This window comes from Galleria mellonella, unplaced genomic scaffold (assembly GCF_026898425.1).
Source record: "Galleria mellonella isolate WM207_F2 unplaced genomic scaffold, CSIRO_AGI_GalMel_v1 utg213, whole genome shotgun sequence".
Lineage (NCBI taxonomy): Eukaryota > Metazoa > Arthropoda > Insecta > Lepidoptera > Pyralidae > Galleria > Galleria mellonella.
Genome location: NW_026442039.1, coordinates 3,262,812 through 3,285,878, shown reverse-complemented (window position 1 = coordinate 3,285,878; position 23,067 = coordinate 3,262,812). Strand labels below are relative to the sequence as shown.

The following is a 23,067-nucleotide window of genomic DNA, read 5'->3' as shown; positions in this document are numbered from 1 at the left end:
ATATATATATATATATATATATATATATGTATGAATATAGGTATGGTTATTATATTTTCTTTCATTACAGCGTATTTTGTGATGTTTATTCTACGTCTATAGAATGCACACATACACACATACACGCGCGCGCGCACGCATACACGTACACACACACACACACACACACACATACACACAATTGAGTTCACTCAGTTTATGAAAGTTGCTTATAAATGATTTCCCAGAAAGTTTCAGAATAATGAAAACTGCTCAAAATACAGAATGTAACGAAAAGGTTATTACGATCTAAAATCCACCTAGTGTTCGTGAAACTGTACAAATTTCCCCGGGGAGTATAATTTTTGGAAGTTGCACACAGACCGCGCAGTCAGGTGATCGATTTAATATGATTATTATATCCCTATCACCCTGTATTCGCAGACGGAGTTATGGTATGGTGGTTGCGTGCCCACGTCCGTCGACTGGACAAGATTGCGTGCTGAAGGCGCAGTACTTAAATAGTGTAATACCAAATTGGTCATGGTATTATTATAGAAATAACGTAAGCAAATTTTTAGGACGTCTTTTTTCCACTTCAAAACGGAGTCGCTTTACAATATTTTCACTGACGCTGAGTCGATTTTTATATTGTTTTTGCTATTACTATCGTTTTAGTCCCATATTAATTTTGTCACAATCGAAGATACAATACGTTTCAAAAACCACTGTTTTTCTGAAATTATTTTAAATATTATTTTTAAATTTTGCAATTATAAAACCACCTTTTATTGGATGAATATGGATTATTCACATTAATTTTGGATGTTTGTTGCTCAATCAATCTTAAATGACTGAATGTTTTGTTCAAAATTTGGAATATTAATTATATCAAAAATTAACGTATCAAATTTTTATTGGAACTCACATAGACAAAGTCTTAACATACGCTAGTGAAAAGTAAATCAATATCAACATACTGTTTTTTTTTAAATATAACATTTGGTGTACTTTGTAAAACCATTATAAAATCATTACAGGCCTATTATAGATATACAAATAAATCTGACAACTACGAAAGAGCTATAAACTGTAAAAAATAGTATTCTTCATAAAAATAACAAGCTGTGACTCACTCTATTTCTGATGCGAGTTACACCAAATAATAATCATTATTTTTCTCTTACCTAATGACTGTGCCTACACGACTGAAAGTAACTGAAATACGACGCTTAAGCTATTTCCATGTCGTTTATGATCAATAATAATCAATCAGGCTGGACTCGCTCGGCTGGTAGTTGTGAATCACAGCAATTAGTCGCCATATTGCAGCCCCTGACGTACGATTTGAGGGTTGATTCTGAGCAGACGAGATTATTTCGAGATAATATTATTATTTCGAGTAAGTAACATTTCTTTTTAGTGAGAATATAATAAATGTAAAGAACATAGAAATAATGATCCTTAGTTACTTGAAAATTATGTTCATGGCTATTCTAACCTGCCTATCCAGTACCTACCTAAGGTAGTACCTAGTCGGTAAAATACCTATTTTATTGCTAGGTTATTATGGTTATGACATTAATTTTGAGTCTTTTTGTATTCAGCTATCAAGTAGATATGGAATGCTCAAAATTTTTTGTCCATTTTTGACCCCTGTTTATTTCGGATGAATAATGAAAAATAATGAAATGGTATAGTAATAAAAAAAATGATAAAGATTTAAAAGTCACTGCAAAACTTTAACTTTTTCATCATGTTTTCATTAACTGGTCTTTTATGATGTTCTAAATATAAAAATAAATGGCTAACAGCGAATAATATTCTCACCCTGTCACAAAAAATCGGAGAATTTAAATAATGCATTAGGTACTCCAATGAGGAAGTAAAAGGTATATATACACATATAAAGTACTTGTTACGCTTCTAGGAACATGTTATGTGAATAGATTAATAAGTTGTGATTTCCTCTACGGAGCTAAGAATACATTATCCGAACAAGAAACTGAAGCAAACGGTAAACTAATTAAAGAACATTTTCACAAGATAATACCTACTAATAAACATTCCTTTCATTTTAACTTTTACCTTCTTTATCGCTACTGGCAACATTTTAAATTGTATTATACCTGTAAAAATGCTTTTTAACCCTTAACGAAAAGAGGGGTGTTACAAGTGCGACGTGTCTGTGTGTTTGTCTGCGGCATCGTAGCTCCTAAACAAACAGACCGATAATAATGATTTTTTTTGTTTGAAAGCTGACGTAATCTAGATGGTTTTTAGTTACAATTGATGAAGATCTGTTCAGGCGTTTCAAGATTATCAGCTCGGATTATTTAAAAAAAAATATTGTATATTATTGAGTTTTTATTTTAGTATGGCCGCTCTACTATTTATATTAAATTATTTAAATAAAAACGATGAAAAAAACGACATACTTAAATTTTTTTGTCACTTTTTAAATTTTTTTGACATCTTTTTGTCGATTTTAATTAAAATTGTTTTAGAATCGGTGACGACATCGTGTTACATACAAAACAAAAAATCGATCTGTATCTCCTATACTTGGTTTTTATCTACAACTAAATAAGTAAGTAAATTAATAGAATAGGTAAACTTTATACCATATACAAGATAGAGAGAAATGTTTTTCTTTGTAGCTATTATTATATTTTTCGAGCGACGCATCTGACTAAAATTTTCATAGATATGTTTCAGGGTGGATGTACGGAATTACAAAGTCATATGCAGCACTTTTGAAAATGAAACCGGCGAAATAAAATTTAATATAAAAGAAATGGAATATTTCCTATTCGGATGTTTAGAATTGTGATGCGTAGGGGAAAATGGATTGGCAATAATAGTCTAACTGCCTCATTGCTAGCACCACCTACAACCTATCAGGTCGACTTCCACGCGGTTTCCTTTGGAAACCATCCTGGTTAATTCTAGTGGAATTCGTCACGATGGGTTAACTGACCTGCTTTTATTTTCACCTATCATCCCTCACTGGTGCCCTGTCAGCATATGACGATAACGCAGGAGTTACCATTTCATCATCGCCCATTAAAAAAAACTGTGATGCGCAAATAAATATAACATACTAGATATATTTTTCTATGCCTATAAATAGAACGCATAATTATATAAAGTAGTAGCACAGATTATGCAGTAAAAATTATAATAAATAATATTTTTACATGTATAAAACAATGTTATAATAATAAACATCATCTTAAGTAAGCTCTCGAGATTCTGGACCACAATATAACTGTAATTATAATAACACTGTGATTATACTTTATAACGCGGTTAGCGGTTACTTAACAATATTAATTCTAAAGTACATACATTTGGTCTGTCACGATATAATTTTAACCAAGTTTAATTTATTTGAAAAAGTAACGGAGTCTAAGTTTACTAGTACTAATTCATAGCCACTGGCCACAGGTATTTTTTTTATAGTAAACTAACTGTTTCTCTCGGCGTTGCCCGCGTGTGTAAAGTATGCTATTAATATAAGGATATAATATAAAGTACTCTTGTACCAAAATTTCATTCAAATAAAAATCATTTGAGCGTGACTGAGTAATAAACATTCATACTTGTACATTTGTTGTATTAGGTAGGATTATGGAAACATTTGTTATCGATTCAAATCGTCGGATCGTCCATTACTTGGCGTCACGGTTGGAATTTTAATTTTAATTCGGGGGGTGTAATCTCACCCCCGTTGACCCGATAATTGTAAATGACTCACGCTACTCGCGTCGCGTCGCCCGTTGCTAACAAACAATATGTAAATGTATAAACTGTTTCAATAGGGAGAGGGGGGGGGGGGTTGTTAGTAATGCGGACTAGTCCCATTGCTAGCAATATACCCTGTCAGATCGACCACCATGTGGTCCCCTCTGGAAATCATCGTGCTGAATGCCAGGTGTATTCATCACAATGGACTAACTGACCTACGTTTTAATTCTCACCAATCAGTTCTCACTGGTGCCCCGCCGTTAGCGTAGGCGGGGTTACCGCTCCGTTAAAAAAACCTATTTCTATAAATCTTAACAAAGTGTACAACAAAGGAATAATTGATCCGACTTAAACACAGTTTCCTAATGTCGACTTATATTGCAGAATCAAAAATTGATTGATTGAATATTCTGGATAATGATAATTTTTAAACACGTATCGCAAAACGTGAGGCAATCGTTTTTTTTTTTTTTATACAACAGAATGGCAAACAAGCTCACCTGATGGAAAGTGGTAACCGTCGCCTATAGACATAAGCAGTACCATGGACATAACAGAGTATACTGTTTCGCCAATGATACCCCCCATGCGTTGCCATTCCTGAGGACTGGTGGTCAATCTTCAAGAGTTGGCAGTCATACACATACTAATGGTAGCGGAATTAAATTAAATAATTTAAATAAAAAAATCAGTGATAATTTCAACAAAACTTGATTATCCTTTTATAAGTTCTGTTGAAACGGTCTATAATATCTATCATATAATGATTTTAAACATGAAAATGAGCTTTGCACGCTTTAATAACTACACTTTGTAATTTAAAAAATACTTTTAACAGAAATGGAATTTAATATAGGAAGACGCCATTACACAGAGTGTAGATGTATAGGATTCGAAACTTATTGAAAATTTACAAGATAACAAATTAACAATGTTGCCAACCTTAGGCATAAATACCATCATAGAATATACTGCATACCAAACTAGGTATTCCTTCGGCTAGCCGGCGTAAAGAAATGAATAAATAATGGGATGGCCACGGAATAGAAATTCTACTTGCGCAATCTGTATATGCTGGTGGGATACCAATGAGTGATGATAGTTGGGAAATGAAGGATGAAGCCAGGTCTATTGGCACACTGTGATAAATTTATAAGAATTTAATTATAATGGTTACCACGAGAGACCGCATGAAGGTTGCAGTTATTGAAATGTGAAATGTGAATAGGACTCTATTTTCCGATCTTAGCCTCTCATTTGGACCGTTGTGCGTATGAGTTGTGGCTAGTACAGCCAACCTAGCTCCGCCTAGAAGCGCAGAAGCTTCCTGGGATCTTCACAGGCCTCATGGAGTGACCTCACCGTTCCGAGGATTTCTAAACGTTGATGGGCCACAGTCTCACATTCCAGGATTACGTGAGCAGCCGTTTCTTCGGCGTCGAAACAGCCTCGACATAGAGGGCTGTCTGTGGCTCCTATTGTGTATAAATGTTTATTTAACGGACAATGGCCCGTTATTGTCCCTATCATTATTTTGAGGTTTTTTTTCTATCTAGATGTAATAAACGTTTTGATATGATGCAGTTATTATATACGATAGGCTTTATTACTAACAAGGTGACTTATAGTACCCATTACCAACAAACTCTGGGTGTCGTAAGAGGCGACTAAGGAAGCTTGTGATGGAGGGATGAGCATCAGCGTCCTTCTAAAAACATCACCAAAAGCCAAATTGCCTTGCCAACTCGTCTTACCATACCATACGTGGTTAGGGTTATTTAGATGTTAGGAACGCGGGAATAAGAAAAGTTGGAACCGGTCATGGACTACGATGACCACTTACCATTAGGTGGATCGATACCTGCTTGATGCAACCCTCGCTGTATATATATATATATATATATATATATATATATATATATATATATATATATATATATATATATATATATATATATATATATATATATATATATATATATATATATATATATATATATATATATATATATATATATATATATTTGTTTTTTCATTTACGCCTATTTAACCCCTGATTCAACATACTCATAAGAACATCTCATATACCTATTTTAGCTATTAAAGTTTATTTTTGCGTTGAATTCTCAATTTAAAAGAAAGTGACAATAGACTAACAGCTACAATAGGTTTGTAAGATGTTTTAGTTTTTATAAGGGGATTAGTGTTTATAATATAATATAACGCTATATCTTCACTAATTCTGATCAAATATTCATATTTCTTTTTCAACCAATACTAATTATCGAATTTATTCTCATACAATAATTACAAATAAATTCGAATATAATTAGTGATGCATAACTTACCTACGTAGGTTGAACTACTGATTTTGATATTGATGTTGTACTTTGAACGTTGACTGATCGATCTGAAATAAAATAATTTATTAATCTTATTAAATATTATAAATAGTGAGGCAACATAATAATAATTAACTACTTTACATTTATCAAAATAAAATTACAATTTAGTAAATGATCATCAAGTTTAAATCTCCGAGATAGGTCATTATTCACCAATAACTTGAACATGAATGTTATTATTATGCTTATATTACACAATAAAGTCAAGTCATTACATCAAAGAACCGTAAAACATGTCATTGAGCGCATAAAAAATAACATTAAAAAAGTCGTAACAATGTAGATGATGGGTGATGCTCTTATGTCGAATTGTAGTCGAAGGGATCTATTTGAGCGAGTGCTCACGGGACGTTAACTCGATTAGGCCTTGTGCACCGTGGCTGTACTGAGACGAATTAACAAGACTGCGTGGGGTGCCTCTTTGCTACATTCCATTAGCTTTAGGAATCCAGCTGTTATGATTTTTCTATACAATAAACAAGGGTGACACGTGTGGTTCGCTTGATTGTAAACGCAGCTTACGGACTTAAACTAGAGGTATTACAACACGTTACTGATACTTAATAAATGAAACACAATACTGGAATATTACAGATGAAAAAAAAAAAGATAAAAAAAAACATTAAGAAAAAAAAAATACTCATACAGTCGATATAACGAAGTTCTATTAAGAAACTACGACATAAATATTGTATTAAAAAAAAATTATTTACAGAATTTAATATAAAAAGAAAATTAAAATAATGAACGATTAATTGTAGATATAGGATAATAATGTCACTTTTGTAAACCTGTACATATTTTTATTTTCAGATTTTAGAAACATAATAAACTAAAAAAAATGTTAAAAAAGATGTTTTTGAGAATCCGAAACAATTATTTTTTTACCATAATTTTTTATGCAACTTGAAATAGCAAAATAAGCTGACAATAAAAAAGGGTAACTTTATAGGAATTCACCCTTTTTTTAGACTTACTTATCTATGACCTTACCTAGTTATGAAAAATGCTATAATATATACGAGATTATTTTAAACAAGGTCGTTATCATTAAAAAGAGATACTTAATCTACTAGCAACTTTATTATGTCCGTATGTGTGCAAAATTAGGGTCGTTGGAGCTAAATAAGCTGTGATGTTTGAGCTTATAATGAAAAGTTTGTACACTTTACAGTCATAACCGTAACAATGTAATGGACTGCACGGGCGTCTGTTTGTTACCGGAATGGACCGCCGGAGCGCTAAGAAACAACATTTGTAATTTAAGTCGGCTCAAACTCGAAAAGGTTTTTATATTTAAACTAGAGCATTATACATCCATACTCCACACACACACACACACACACACAAAATGCTCCACTGATATAAACCTAATTACTCACAGTTTCTACTTTCTTTTATAGTTCTATTACTATTCAATCATACTATCGAATATGGAGATGTTTGAATATTTGGTTAAGTTTTTAATTAAATTTAGTACATATTTAAAGCGTGTACAAGTGTAACATGTAGTAACTTTATTTGTTTATATTTATTTATTCATTAGTAGGCCTACAAGGCGGACTTAATGCTAAAAGCATTATCTGCCAGTCAAACTTAGAGAAGAGTTTGAATACTCGAATGCGGTACTATTATTAATCTTTATTCTAATTCAGGCAGTTAAATCGCGAGTAATAACTCTATGACCAAAATATTTAGAATCTATCATTAAGAAGCAATTTGAAAATCTGAAAAGGACATCCGAATTGAAGGAAATTACACAGATTCAAAGTTTAGCCAGACTGTGTGGTAAATATCACATATATCACTTGAGATGAATAATGGATATAACCTTAGGGCGAATTCCTACTACTGTGGCAGTGAAGAGAAGCGCAAGAAAGTAAAATTAAAAGAAAAAATCATAGTATAAAATAGTGTCATCATTATTTTCATCATTTTAGTCATAATTTGTCCACTATGTCCAGTAGTCCACTATAAACTGACATAAGGAACGGTCCTGAATCACCTGCATCCACTGATTCCCTGCAATGCCTTTGAGGTCATCACTCCATATAGTGGAGAGTCGTCTCATACTGCGTTTGCCCTTACGGGGTTGCCCCTCCAGAACCTTTCTTTCATAAAGTTTCAATATAAAAAAAAATTAAAGTTTAATCAAGTTTTTATTGAAAGTATAATAGAAACATTCTTCAAATGATATTTAGTAACAAATAATCAATTTTTTATTTGTTCTATACATATACTATTGGACGTCAACACACTGTCTTATGGTCAAAGCAACTATTCGTTTGTTTACACTTGCATTAATTTCTACTAAAGCATACTATTATAAACTCTATCTATCTCTATCAACTCTATCAACACCATAATGTAAAAATTTTAATGAAATAAAAAAAAAGATATTTAGGAGAGAAATACATTTCTATAATTTCTTTGTAGAATCATTATCTTACGTTATAATTAAGATTGTATTTAAAAAAATCTACTTTAATTGTGGCAAACCAGTTATTTTGATTTAAGTTTTTAAAAAGTAGACTTTGTACAAAAGTCGATTGCTTGGGCACCTCTGTCCCATTCGTGTTTCAACCGTGAAGCAGTTGTGTTTTGTATAGCTGTGTTTCGGTTTAAAGGGTGGGATATGGCGTGAATTTACTAGGTACAGAGGAATAACACCTGAGTCCTCAGGAATGGCAACGCATGGGGGTATCATGGGCGAAACAGTATACTCTGTTATGTCCATGGTACTGCTCATGTCTATAGGCGACGGTTACCACTTTCCATCAGGTGGGCCGTCAGCTTGTTTGCCATTCTAAGTTGTATAAAAAAAACCCTAATTGAATTAGATATTTTTTTATGGAACCAATCTGTAAGTATGTCCTATCAGATAAATAAATATTCTCGAAATCGATTTACAATTGACGTAGATATGAGTAACAACCGTTATAAAAGTACAATTTAATTGAAAAGCTCCATTTTTTTGGAGTCGATCGAAAATTCTCATACTATGTGCTTTGACACTGAGTCATTGAGAATTAACCTTTATACCGACCGATGACTCACATCGAGTAAAGACAGAGTGGCGCCTTACAGCTGCAGCTTTAAATGTACCTACTACACAAACTCTCGGATCCTAGCAATAACTCTTTAAAAACGTTCGACTAGGCTGCCTATAGTGGAACATTAACTAGACACAACCAATATAACTTGTAAAGTAGTTCTTGTATACGGCAAAATTATCACTTTAGTTGGACAGTTTGTTTCAGTACGTAGGTATCTGGAGGGAAAATAAAAAATTAAATTAAGCCTACGCGAAACGTAAAACAGTTTTTATAAAGCGATATTTTTTTCTATGGATGAAAATGGTATGGTAATCCCGCCTGCGCTAACGGGATACGCTGGCGGAGCACCAGTGAAGGGTGATAGATGAGAATGAAAACAGGCCAGTTAGCCCATCATGATGAATTCATCAGGAATTAACCATGATAGTTTCCAGGGAAAACCGCGAGGAGGTCGACCTGGTTGGGTATATTGCAAGCAATGGGATTCTCAGTCTCCATTACTAACAATCCCTTTCCCCCCTGTAAAGCGATATTACCACATCATTGTGTTAAATATCATCATCATCATATCAGCCTTTAATTATCCATTGCTGAACATAAATAAGCCTACCTCTTTGGAAGTTTTGCTAGGAATCGCCATGTTTGGCATGCGGATTGGCAACCGCAGTTAAACTTTGGAGATGTTTTAAGACGGACGCTACTGCCTATCTCTCGCCTTCCCTTAGTCGATTCTTACGACACCCACGGGAAAGGAAGGGGTCTGCTTTATGCCGGGACCACACGGCAAATAAATTATGATATATGCTACTCTAATTGTGTCATGCGGTATATAAACTGAACTAATTAAACATGATATCCCTAGATTAGGTTCTGAACAGATACTAATTAGCTACTAGACCGCCTACACTGTCATGCTCTCCTGTTACCATTTATCAAAGATAATACTGAATAGTTACTAGCTAGATAAACCGGTGTGATGGTGTATATTATCACACAGGTGATGGTATATATACTTTGTTCTTTTTTTTTATAATAACAAACATAAAAAATAATTCGCGAAATACTGCATTTTTATATTAACTTTATTACTCGAGGAAGACTTAGTACAACGATTTGTATGGGTACCTCTGCCTCACTAATTTTTTGATTAAAAACACTAATATGTGTCTACATAATCGTGAAATTATAAGATATGGAACCTGTTGAGATTAGTTTTAAGAACACAAATATTGAACGCACCTTTTTTATTATTATACGATATACGGTTTTGTTATTATATATACGAATGCGCTCATAATGACTGTGACATAAACTCTACCTGTCTATTCTATATTTTTATTTTTTCTTGCTTTCTGTTTTTTTTTTTTTTATTGTCTACGAAAAGGATAGTCTTTTTTCAATTTGCAATTTCTAAATCATTATTGTATTAATTTCTTATATATTTAATTATTTATCCAAGATTGGGCCTTATTCTAAGAGAATTTTTCATTACTTTTTTTTAACTTTTTATTTATCCTGAAAACTAGGATATAATACCCAAGTATTGGCAATGATTGAGGGATATGCGACAGTCATGATTCTGTTGGTGTCTTAAGTGATATTAACTTCTTTCCATTAAGGGAACTGTCGACTTGCTTATCATTCCAGTTTGAATAAATAACTTATTTTATATACACATGTAGTCACATAAGTGAAATACTATTTAGTAATATTTAAGATATTTAATTTCACGATTAAGACTTATCGCGATAAGATAAACAAATATTTATAAACAACATATATTAAAATTAACTAATCTTTGAGAACTAACTAACGTATGTATGTCTGTAAGCTTGCTTGGCATCTTCGTGATATAAAAAAATATCTGAAAATTTTTCATTGAAGATTCTCGCGTGACGTATCCATAAGGATTTTGGGGATTCCCGTAGGATTGAGAGGGAGGCAGGTAACGGGTTCGGCGCGGGCAAAGTTAATACGAGTAAAATTATATTTGCAGGGGTTATAACAATATGATAACAAAAAATCATGGCCATTGTAAAAATAGAGATTTCTGAGGTTGAGGATGTGTAAAGTTATATATAAATGATTATCATTAATATATACATAATAATAATTAAAGAGGATTTATCTTCTTTTACCATCTATTACTTCTACCTATATACAAAATAATTAAATGAAATGAAATTTTAATTTAAATTGCCACTGGCTTTGCTCGCGACTCGCGTCTTCGTTGCCATGGTTCATATTAATCGAGCAATGTCAAAAGTAGTATAGCTTCGCGAATTTTAACATGAAAGTAAACTTTATTAACTGAATAATATTTTACTATAATGTTAGTTCTAATTTTATTATTTTCATTTCAGAAGAATCGAAATTAGTTCTTAAATGGCGAAAATAACATATAAGACACATGAAAAAAGTACAAAATTGAGAAATTCTTTTAAAAAATTGACTCACGGGTATAATCTCTAATAAGACAGTCAGAGGCACATGTGTTAATCGTTACTCTTGTGATGAACGTAATACTCGAAATGCCCACATTTCGCTGAACATATTGGAATTCAATGTGGCAGGGACCAACTAACCAATGTCATTAGGATTAATTTGGTTTATTATCGAACTTTCCTGTCTGAACTTGGTTTGAAACATTATGCCAATACTATTGTTTATAACAAAGTCAAATCAAACATCCTTTAGGTTGAAAATCGAGCAATAAGCTCTTAGCAGCACAGCAAGCAACACGTATCTATGCAGTTGGGGTGGTTAGCAAGGGGGCTACATCCCCTAACAACAAAAGATGGTTGCCAACGCATTTGTATCGATTCGCGTGGACTAAGGCCGGTTCAAATATACACAACACAAACACGGACGTACAATTATTTTGCATTTATATTTTAATGATTTTTAACGTAAATAACTTCACTGTACTTTAGAAATTTAATACGTTTTCGGACTTATTTACTTTGTACGTACATTTTGGCATCCTGTACATTTTTTGCAAATTTTTCTATCTTTTTTTTCTTATATAATTTTAATTATATATTTTTAAATAGTTCTATTTCTCTTCTTTCGATTTTAAAAGTAGTTACAAAGATTCGTTGGGCGTAACACAAAAACAAAAATAAAATTATAATTATACATATTTTTTTTATTATACATATATAACATATAAAATATGTACATATACAATAAAGTTATTTGTTCCAACCAAATAAAAAAATAATAAATACAGTAAATATTAATGAGAAGTGATAACAAAGGCAGCCTTATCGCTAAATAATCTTTTCCTTTTGGTAGGGGCCATCGGGAAAAAGACAATACATTATGAAGAATGGTGAAAAAATGCAGATACGAGGTACTGACCTATCATAATCTAATAGATCACATGTAGTATCCAACAAAAGGAGTCTCCGGAATTGGTGGCATGAGATGAATTACAAAGTGGAAAAATGTAAATAAGGAAAGGAAGCTTTTGGTGCTTTATTTTTGGTACTATGCTTAAAAAAACAAATACATTTACTTTATAAAAAAAAAGGGAAATGAGGCAGTATAAGCTAGTCTATAGAAAACTGAGGCAGTATTGAAAATAAGTATTTGTAAAAAATAAAATGTTCATCTAGAGGGAGACTTTGTACAAAAGTCGATTGCTTGGGTACCTCTGTCCTATTCGTATTGCAACCGTGAAGCAGTTGTGTTTGCATGGCTGTGTTTTGTGTTTGAAGGGTGGGATATGGCGTGAATTTACTAGGTACAGAGGAATAACACCTGAGTCCTCAGGAATGGCAACGCATGAGGGGTATCATGGACAAAACAGTATACTCTGTTATGTCCATGGTACTGCTCATGTCTATAGGCGACGGTTACCACTTTCCATCAGGTGGGCCGTTAGTTTGTTTGCCATTCTAAGCAGTATAAAAAAAAATCTGTATTCGATGACTATTGGTGAAGACATTAAAAGGTAACAAACAAACTCACTTTCACATAAATAAAGATTGCATTTACTCAATCGGCCCTAGCGATAAGACCGCCTTTTGTACCTTTATATGTATATTTCAATCTGTATTTATGTTACTGTATTTCACTTGAATTATTCACTTGTCATTGTATATTTTTATTTATGGTGCAATAAAGAGTTAAATAAATAAATAATCGGCCATTTGTTCGAGTTAAAATTTGACAATATCTCTCATCACTGAGAGTGGCTGCCAAAATGTATTCCGACTATTACGTACGCCGCGTGAAATTTATAATTGTGATCGTAGCCTATGGCTTGAGTTTCGATTTGAGCTAGTTTGCCAATTGTTGTCTAAATCGCTTTGTGGGTTTTTGTTTTAAAATATTTGTAACTTTTTATTACGAATATATTAGATACAGGTTATTTAAAAAAGTGGATGAAAAAAGATATTAAATATGTAAAAGAGACAAATTTGTACTTTGTACTTAGGGAAGTAGAAGGAGAAACGAATAAGTTGTAAGGAGTCAAAAGATGCGGTTGATTCATGTAATTTAAGCGTTAATTGTAAATAAAATCAACAAAATAAATCTGATATCCCTTTTGGGTTTATACATATTTGTGAGCATAAATATTTATTTTTCAAATATTTTCTTTCATACAAATCTTATACTGACAATTCCAAAAAATAGACAAACAAGTTCTGCAATTATGTACTTACATATATTCAGCAATTGATTTTTATTTAGATAGATTATACAGTTGTTAGAGATCATATACGATATCAAGTCAGTTGACACTCACGAGGACGAAGGGTCACAGTTAGTACTTACACCTATACGTGTGGGTCAGGAACTAAATTATATAATGATCCTACAGCATTATACCTACTGTAGATAACTGTGGGTCAAAGCGTACTCCAGGACAATGCATCAAATGACAATACGAGATTACGTATATATTGTTCAATTACCAAGGCCGTGTCGTATAGAGTTAATGATGGACCGTGGGTGTCCACGGTCACCTATATATAAAGCAGTTTAAGTAAATAAATGTAGTGCAGAGATGGCTTCCAGATTAGTGGTTGTGTTGTTCGCTAGCCTTTTAGTAGCAGGAGATGGAGCGGCGCCGAAAGATCGTGAGTTTTTCAATGTTATTATAATAAACAAAAAAGAAAAGAAAAAAGGTAGAGAAGTTACAAGCGCGCCGAATGCAACTTGAAGATGATTCTAATTAGCACTATTAAAACATTTTCAAAACTTTCATGTAAATGAGAAGCTCTTATTTATTCTGTTTTAATTAAAAGGGATAGCTTATAAATTATTTCACAATGTAGTGAAATGTCTATGTGTGTACTGTATGTAATAAACACAATGATAGTCTTTGAAATATTTTTATTTCCATCGATTTCTAGAGTAATTGAGCGGAATCTTTCAACAGTAATTGACTTTATTCGATTATCTAAAGTACTATGTAGTATTCATAAATTCAACAAGGAATGGGCAAAAGGAAATATATTCATTGGAAACAGGTATGTTGACAAAATAGATATACAATGCGTCAGTAAATGTATGTTAACGGAAACAGACATAACTATTATGATTAGGTAAACTGTCTTCTATTTAAATCAAGAGTTTTCGAAACCGGCGTGCATTAGACGTCACTTTCAGAAGATGGTGTTATGAAAGTGCATGAAGTAAGATATGTATGTGCAAACAAAGGCTTTCGGCATTCGGTTGCCATAAAGAACTTGACGTGCTTACGTACTAATCAGTAATATATGTTAATTCTAAATAAAATATTGTGTACACTATGACCTTATGATTATAAATGTAAGAATGAAAGTGACCCTCGTTGTACAAAAATAAATAGAGAAACAAATCAGAAACAACACTTTATTCCGTAAAGAACTAAAAATAAACAAAACAGCTTCACAATATAGTCTGTAAACCTTATAATACAGTCATTGACAGTCAGAGCTTTTTGTTATTCAAGAGGCACAAATTTGCAAAATCTGCCTAGTCTTGCCTTAGGCTGGCATTAATAAGTTATACAACAACAGGCCGTTAAATTAACTCAAATATAAATAAGATTTTGTCTAGTCACTGTAGTAATTGTGTTTTAGGATTTGAATGAGTTAGTTCATGTACAGTCGGAATAATATATATGTACTTGTTTTATACTTTATTGGACTATTTATAAAAATAATTAATACAGTAAATTTTAATGTAAAGCGATACAAATAGGCGGACTTATTGCTGAGCAATCTTCAAGACAACCTTTATGTAGAGAGCATTGATAAAAAAAACAAAGAGTATTTGAGTAAAGAGTAAAGAGTAGAGTGGCGCATTACTATATGGATATTAATGCATAATACTTTCCCATGATCTATTTTTTTTACAAAATTACCGTTTCATCCCTTTTAGACAGCATTTGTTTATAGGATATAGATAAATACTTTGCAGTATCAGAGGAGCTTCTTCCCTCGAATACTCAGGTTGTGGAATGATCTACATATCGACGCTTTCTCTAGATTAGAAACAACAGCATGGATTCTTCTTAAAAGGGAAGTATTAAGGTTTCTTATGGGTTGACAATGCGTGCGTAATATCCCTGGTATTAGAGACGTCCATAGGTTACGGTACCCCGTTTACCATCTGACAGACCGTATGTTTGTTTACCATCATAGTAGTATAAAAAAAAGATCCCATGTAGATAAATGTTATCAATAAGGGAACTCGAAGAACCGACAACCGATGGGGAAGAAAGGTTCTTGAGTGGCAATCGCACGGGTAAACATAGTGTAGGACGACCCCCCACTAGATGGAGTGACGACCTGAAATGCATTGCAGGAAGTCAGTGGATGCAGGTGACTCAGGACCGTTATTTATGGCAATCTATGGGGTGACTTATGTCCAGCAGTGAACGGATAATGGCTGAAATGATGATGATGATGACGAAGAGAACTCAAGAACCTTTATTCTTCATTAATTGTCGATTATTTGGATTATATAATTGGACCATTGCCACTTCCTATTGCTTCTCCTTTTAACTGGTTGCTATTATTATTCTATTAATAATTATTATTATATTATTCTACCAGTTATCCTACGGATTCTCCTCATTCAGATTCAGATTGTATCACGTAGTGAAACTCCGTGCACAATCCTCTCTATACTCGACGATATGATTTGGAGCTTCTGCATAAACAAAAATATTAAAATTAATTGTAATCAGCAATTCATCTTCAATTATGTATTCAAATGTTTATTTATTTTTACAATATTGTTGGTTGCTTATTTATTATATATACCTGCTATATTACTTATCAAATAACTTAATAAATATGTTATGCCTTTACATAAATAGCTTAAGATTGTGTTCTGCAAAAAAAAAAAAAAACTTCAAATTGTGAAAATAACAGTTATTTTAATTTAAACCTATTATAACGATTTTGATAAAATTTGTAATGGACCAATCTGTAAGTATATCTTATCAGATAAACGAATAATTTTCCAAATAGTAGTAATAAAAAAAAACTGAATCGAATTGAGAAAATTGAGAACCTCCTTCTTTTCGAAAACGGTTGAAAAATGGTATTAAAAAAGAAAATAGTTACATAAAGTATACAAATCATCATAGAAATTTAGATTTTTTATTCAAATAGACTTGTTTACAAGCACTTTTAAAATGCCATTTTTATCTATTGCAGGGTTTGTAAGGTTGTTATCTCTTGAAAAGAGCCCTCAAGAAACTCAACAGTTACTCTTTTAAATCTCTGTTAACTGTTGTCGATTAAACCTACGAGTACCTATTTATTATAAATCCTTTCTATGTTTTTATCAAAGGACTTATCCAATTAAGCGCAGAAGTTATTCGTTTTCTTTTATTCAAATACACTCTCTAAGACTATGTTTAACCTGCTTATCAAGATTTTCGAGAATTTGATAAAACCTGAGGGGTAAAAAAAGGTTGCTGTTACTTTATTTATACAAAAGTGATCGCTATAGATGGGCCTTTTCAGAAAGTAAGCAAAGCGAACCAAACTCGTATTTAGTTACACTATATTATGGTGATTCATGGGATTGAACTATGTTATATCCAGATCATTGATACCAGAGGGAGACTTTGTACAAAAGCCGTTTGCTTGGGCACTTCTGTCTCATTCGTGTCTCTACCGTGAAGCAGTTATGTTTGCATGGCTGTGTTTCGGTTTGAAGGGTGGGATATGGCAGTGAATTTACAGGGTACAGAGGCATAATACCTATGTCCTCAGGAATGGCAACGCATGCGGGATATCATGGGTGAAACAGTATACTCTGTTATGTCCATGGTACTGCTCATGTCTACAGGCGACGGTTACCACTTTCATTAGGTGGGCCGTCAGCTTTTTTGTCATTCTAAGTTGCATAATATCACGTACGAAGTTGCAAACACAGCTAGCAAACTGAACTTCATGTGTACTATTTATACCAATGTTTTACCTATGTAGGTTATTTAGAGCAAGATCAAAAATTTTGCTATGACAGTAGGTCCTACTTAACCTACATTTTGCTATTCAATCTCATTGTCTTAAAAGCTACGGTCCTTTTGACGGTCCATCAGTTTAACAAGCCATAGACAAACGTCCATCGAGTCGAGTTGGGGGTAGTCCATTTAAAACTCAAATCAAAAGTTCTTTATGCATCAAGTGGAGCGGGTCGGTGCTCGAGGATCGGGGATGGATGCTCGAGCGGCGAGGTATAAATAAAGTAGGATATTTTATGTGTATCAAAGTTGGTACCCAAACATGAAACTCGGTGAAGGTTATAAATTTTGTGAATCAAAAAGTCAAACAATTTTAAGCCACCATACTTACGACGTGCATGGGTTTAAAATTGTTTGGGGCTTAAATTTTGTCGTTTATTGACTCATGCTCCTTTGGGGAAATCATTCAGTTTCTGTGGTAGAATACTCTCTGAAAAGAATATTATTGATTTATATTTATTTATTTATTTATTTATTTACACTTTATTGCACCAAGTAAAAAGAGAAATAACAAATACAGTAAATATTAATGAGAAGTGATACAAAAGGCGGCCTTATCGCTAAGCAATCTCTTCCAGACAACCTTTGGGTAGAGGACATTGAGAAAAAGACAAAGAGTAGGTGGCGCACTATTATATAAATATTATCATATACAAACATATATAGATACATCTATACACACATATATATATATACACAATTAAATATATACATAACATACACATACTTAACAGCATACATACAACAGAAAAAAATGATGAAGGAAAACGAAGAGAGAACACAGGAAAATAGTACTAAAGTGAGAGGTAGTAAGATTTAACAGAGATTTTGAAGCTAGTAAGAGTTTGAGCGCACCGAATAGAGGTAGGTAGTGAGTTCCATAGACGAACTGCCTGAACAGTAAAGGATCTAGAATAAAAGGAAGAAGAATGAGTGGGAAATTTAAGTCGGAGGTTATTGACACTGCGTAAAGTATGATCATTAGCCTCACTGAGAAACAAGAATCGGTCTTTTAGATAATCAGGAGCAGCAGGATTAAAAAAGATTGTGTAAAGAAGAGACAGGATATGCAGATTACGACGAAAACGGATAGAGAGCCACTTGAGTTGAGTACGAAATTGAGAAATGTGATCATATTTGCGAAGACCAAATATGAAGCGGATACATAAATTTTGGAGACGCTCAACCTTGTTTAATTGCTCTTCGGTGAGGTCTAAATAACATGAGTCGGCATAATCAAGAATGGGTAGGAGTAAGGTGTATGCGAGCGCAATTTTGGTGTTAACTGGGAGGAAATTACGTAGTCTATTTAAGGCAAAAGTTGCAGCAAACATTTTTTTACTGACCTCCGAGATTTGTGGAGACCATGACAAAGTGTTATCAAAAATAATGCCAAGATTTTTTACTTTTTTTTGGTAATCTATCATAACCCCATCAAAAACCACAGGCGGAAGACTGGTCGAGGAAATTTTGGAAATAAGTATGGGACTCCCAATAATAATGGCTTGTGTCTTCAAGGGGTTTATAACAAGACCATGAGATTAACTCCAGGCAGATATACGTTCCAGATCGGCGTTAACAGTAGATATTGCTAAAGAGATATCAACCAGAGGGGCTAAAGAGTAAATCTGTAAATCATCTGCATAAAGGTGGTAGGAAGATTGAAGTTTCGAAGTGATAGTGCTAATAAATAAGGCAAATAGAAGAGGAGATAAGACGCCACCCTGCGGCACGCCAGCTGACGTATGGCACCAAGAAGATAAAACGTCATCAATGCGAATACGTTGCCGATCCAAACAGGTAACTACGAAACCAGTCAATTGCCGTTGGAGATATGTTGAGAGAGGTTAGCAATCCTAACAAAATATCAAAATCAACAGTATTAAAGGCATTGCTAAAGTCCAATAATGTTAAGACCGTTAATTGAGAATTCTCCATGCCAAAACGGATATCGTCAGAAATTTTAATAAGAGCAGTAGTCGTACTATGACCAGGACGGAATCCAGATTGAAGAGGATTTAAGAGATTGTTTCTTGATAGGTAAAAGTTAAGTTTTTGTTGGACAAGGCGTTCTAAGGCTTTGGATAGAAAAGGGAGTATAGAAATTGGACGGTAATCTGAGAACGAGGAAGGAAGTTTCTTTTTTGGTAGAGGGATTATGAAAGCTGCTTTCCAAGCTGAAGGAAAGAAACCGGAGGACAGGGAATTGTTGAAAAGTAAGGTAATGGTGGGTAAAAGGATATCAAGGATAGGTAAAATCATATTACGACTAATTCTATCGGTGCCAATGGCGTTTGACGATATTTCACCCTCTGTAATTAAAATATTTATTTAAACATTTTTGCCTATCAACAGAATGGGTTTCATAATGTTTCATTATGAGCAGTGAATTAATTTTAATTAATCATATCATCATCATTTTAGCCACTAACTGTCCACTGCTGAACATAAGCTTTCCCTATAACAGGAATTTTGCACGTAGTTGCCACGCTTGGCACCCGTTTGGTTGGCAACCGCAGGCTTTTAGAGATGTTTTAAGAGGGACGCTGCTGTCATTAAGCTCCATTAGTCGCCTCTAAGACATCCACAGGAAAGGAAAGGGTGGCCTATTCATATATTTCTAAATTTTTAACCAACTTCAAAAAAGGAAGGTTTCTAATTTTGGTTGTATTAATAATGTATGTAACCTCAGAACTCTGTCATTTAAAAACCGATTTAAAAAATTTTCTTTTTTTTTATTCGAAAGATAATCGGTCGATTTCACTTTCATATTGGCTCCACAAGAATTTCATCAATATCAGCTCAGATAGTTTGGTTTTAAAATTGAAATAACTGATTTTGCCCCGATAGAAGTCGGCTGTATTTTTTTCTGTATAGCAATATCTACTTGTATTTATATGTAAATATGCTACCTATATTGTAATAAAATTATACATTGTGTACAAACCCACATAAAATTCACAATATACAATATACTTCTGGGATAGAATTTAAAACGATGTTGAATAAATAAGGCAAAAGATTATTATCACGGACGCTGGCGTCATTTATACAAACAGATAAAATCATACAATTATTTGTTCAAACATTGTTGGTTTGAGATAAAAATACCATTACCTTATATAAAACAAGAGCAAAATTAGGTATGAGCTCTTTCAATAGAATTTAATGAGAAAAAGTAACCTAAGTTTTGTTGAAATTATTACAAATAACTTAAAATTGTGTTCCACAAAAAAAAAAAAAAAGCAATTATGGCAAAACCGAATATTTTGATTTCAAAACTAAACCATTAAACCAATTTTGTAAAATTTCTATGAAGCCAATCTGTACCTAAGTATATTCTTTCATATAAAAAAAATATTCTTTTATAGTATAAACAATAACTGACGTAGTTATGATGTAACAAACATAAAAACAATATAACCGTATTGAGAATCTGCTTCCTTTTTAAGTTGGTTGAAAATGGAATTACTAGGAAATGATCAGTCAGACTCAACCTTTAAATTAAATTAGTAATAAATTAAAACAGGAATTTTTAATTTGTTGTAACTATTGAATATCGACGGATTATCTATGGTCGGATTAAATATTCTTTTGTTTATATTTTTGGTAAATTCTAGTGAAATAGACTATAGAGATTTGTCCGCATAATCTGTTAATGGAATTATAACAGAATTTAGAACATTAAGATTATGAACCTAAAATGTATTATTTTGTACAATATACATAATGTGAATTCGAAATATAAGCAGAGACTAACAACTGCAAATTCTTTTTGTATATGAGTACATAAAATATTCTCATAAAAGTACATATATCCTTTAGTCGAAAAATAAAATATCCCTGCATATAAATATACCCTTCAGTCGAAAATACAGTAAGGCTATCTATTTTTCTGTCGTAAACTCTGTAATTTCACAAGTTCGATGCTGTGAAAAGGGTTGTTTTCGCCCCGGGCTGCCGAGTTAGAGGGAACCCGTGGAAAAAGCCTAAAGCACAGAGGTCTAACGCGAAATAAATTGCCATGCCATGGTCGCGTCGAGTTTATGAGGCAAAACCTCGTTGTAATGTTGTTTAACATCGTGAAAGTACCTATACTTTAAGTTTTTCGTGCACAAAATAAGAGAAGGAAAATAAAATATTTGTATTTTTTATGACTAAAGTTCTTAATGGTAGATTTTCTTTCGTTTCAAAATTTGATAATGCTTTATTACAATATACTTCCAAAGTACATTTGTGTATGTAATAAAGACTTCATTAAAAAAGGTTTTCAAAGGGTCATTGAAGTAGTACTTAAAGATTTAACTAAAAAATTTCATATTATTCTACCCTAACCTATTAAGGAGCAATGTTACTATTTTAAATTACATTACCCTCATAATCAATAATGCTATAGCATAGAATAAATGTTCTCAGTTAAGTTATCATGAGAAACTTTTGTAATATATCCACAGCAGCTAGTCCCGGCTGTCCACGGACCGGCACGGAACCTGTTTACCTGCCCCCGATGGTCATATAATTGATTCGACTAATACGGTCGACTCATTTTTTACCTTAGCGCTGTAATTTAAGCTGTCTTTTGAAACGCATCTCGGCGCGTCCGGCCGTGGATTTTTCTGTAATTATTGCTACAAAATAAAAGTATTTAAGACTTCTCCTAATAATAGCACGGTGTTAACTTTGATGGGATGTTGGTATGCCATACATTGCTTCTCCAGAGAACTTACATGGGTTGCGTGCAGTGACAAAAGTGTACGAGGAAAGTATTTTGTTTGGCCATTTTTTAAATGGTACCTATTGAAGGATAATTTTAACCGAAACACTATATTATGGGTTACATATATATATAACTGAGTAATATCAGAGCTTAGATAGATTAGATTTATAATTTTACAACAATGTTATTTTGTATGTAACTTAGAATAACAAACAAGTTGTTTAGTAATATACATATAATAAGAACTATAGTTTAATTATCACAAACGATTGCTAGTAATGGGGACGCCGCCCATTGCTATCAAAATATTATCCATTAGGTCGACGGGATTACAAAATTAAATTATTTAATTACCAATTTACAAAATTAAATGAAAAATACTGTTAAGATTTATTATATCAAAAGCATCCTTATTACGTTTCTGCGTTAAATAATTTAATGAACAAGCTTTAAAGCTTTTTGAAAGAACAATTAATTCTGTAATCTGATTATAAGATTAATTGTCATTAATATTTCGTCATTTACGTTTACTGTCTTTCATTTCCAATCATTTCCAGTTTCCAATGATCGACAAAAAATAAGTACAAAAGTACAGCATGCAAAATTTTTTATCGGTTATTAGTAAATAAAATGTTCGAATGTATTTGTTATGATTTCATTAAAAAAGAACAAAAAATGTTG

At 32.8% G+C, this 23,067-nt stretch overlaps 2 protein-coding genes across 2 annotated transcripts in view; one reads left to right on the top strand and one right to left on the bottom strand.

Moving 5' to 3' along the window:
* Positions 1-23,067, bottom strand: part of LOC113511902 (protocadherin-like wing polarity protein stan) — a 218,967-nt gene that overhangs the window by 156,761 nt on the left and 39,139 nt on the right. Inside the window, exon 3 of the mRNA XM_052894517.1 lies at positions 6,078-6,139. The gene's annotated coding sequence lies outside the window, so the exon portion shown is untranslated. The remainder of the gene's footprint in view (positions 1-6,077; positions 6,140-23,067) is intronic.
* The window catches only part of LOC113515295 (calcyphosin-like protein), a 79,802-nt gene continuing 70,858 nt past the window's right edge, over positions 14,124-23,067 (top strand). Inside the window, exon 1 of the mRNA XM_052894514.1 lies at positions 14,124-14,280. Coding sequence (XP_052750474.1) covers positions 14,208-14,280 — 73 coding nt within the window. The 5' untranslated portion in view covers positions 14,124-14,207. The remainder of the gene's footprint in view (positions 14,281-23,067) is intronic.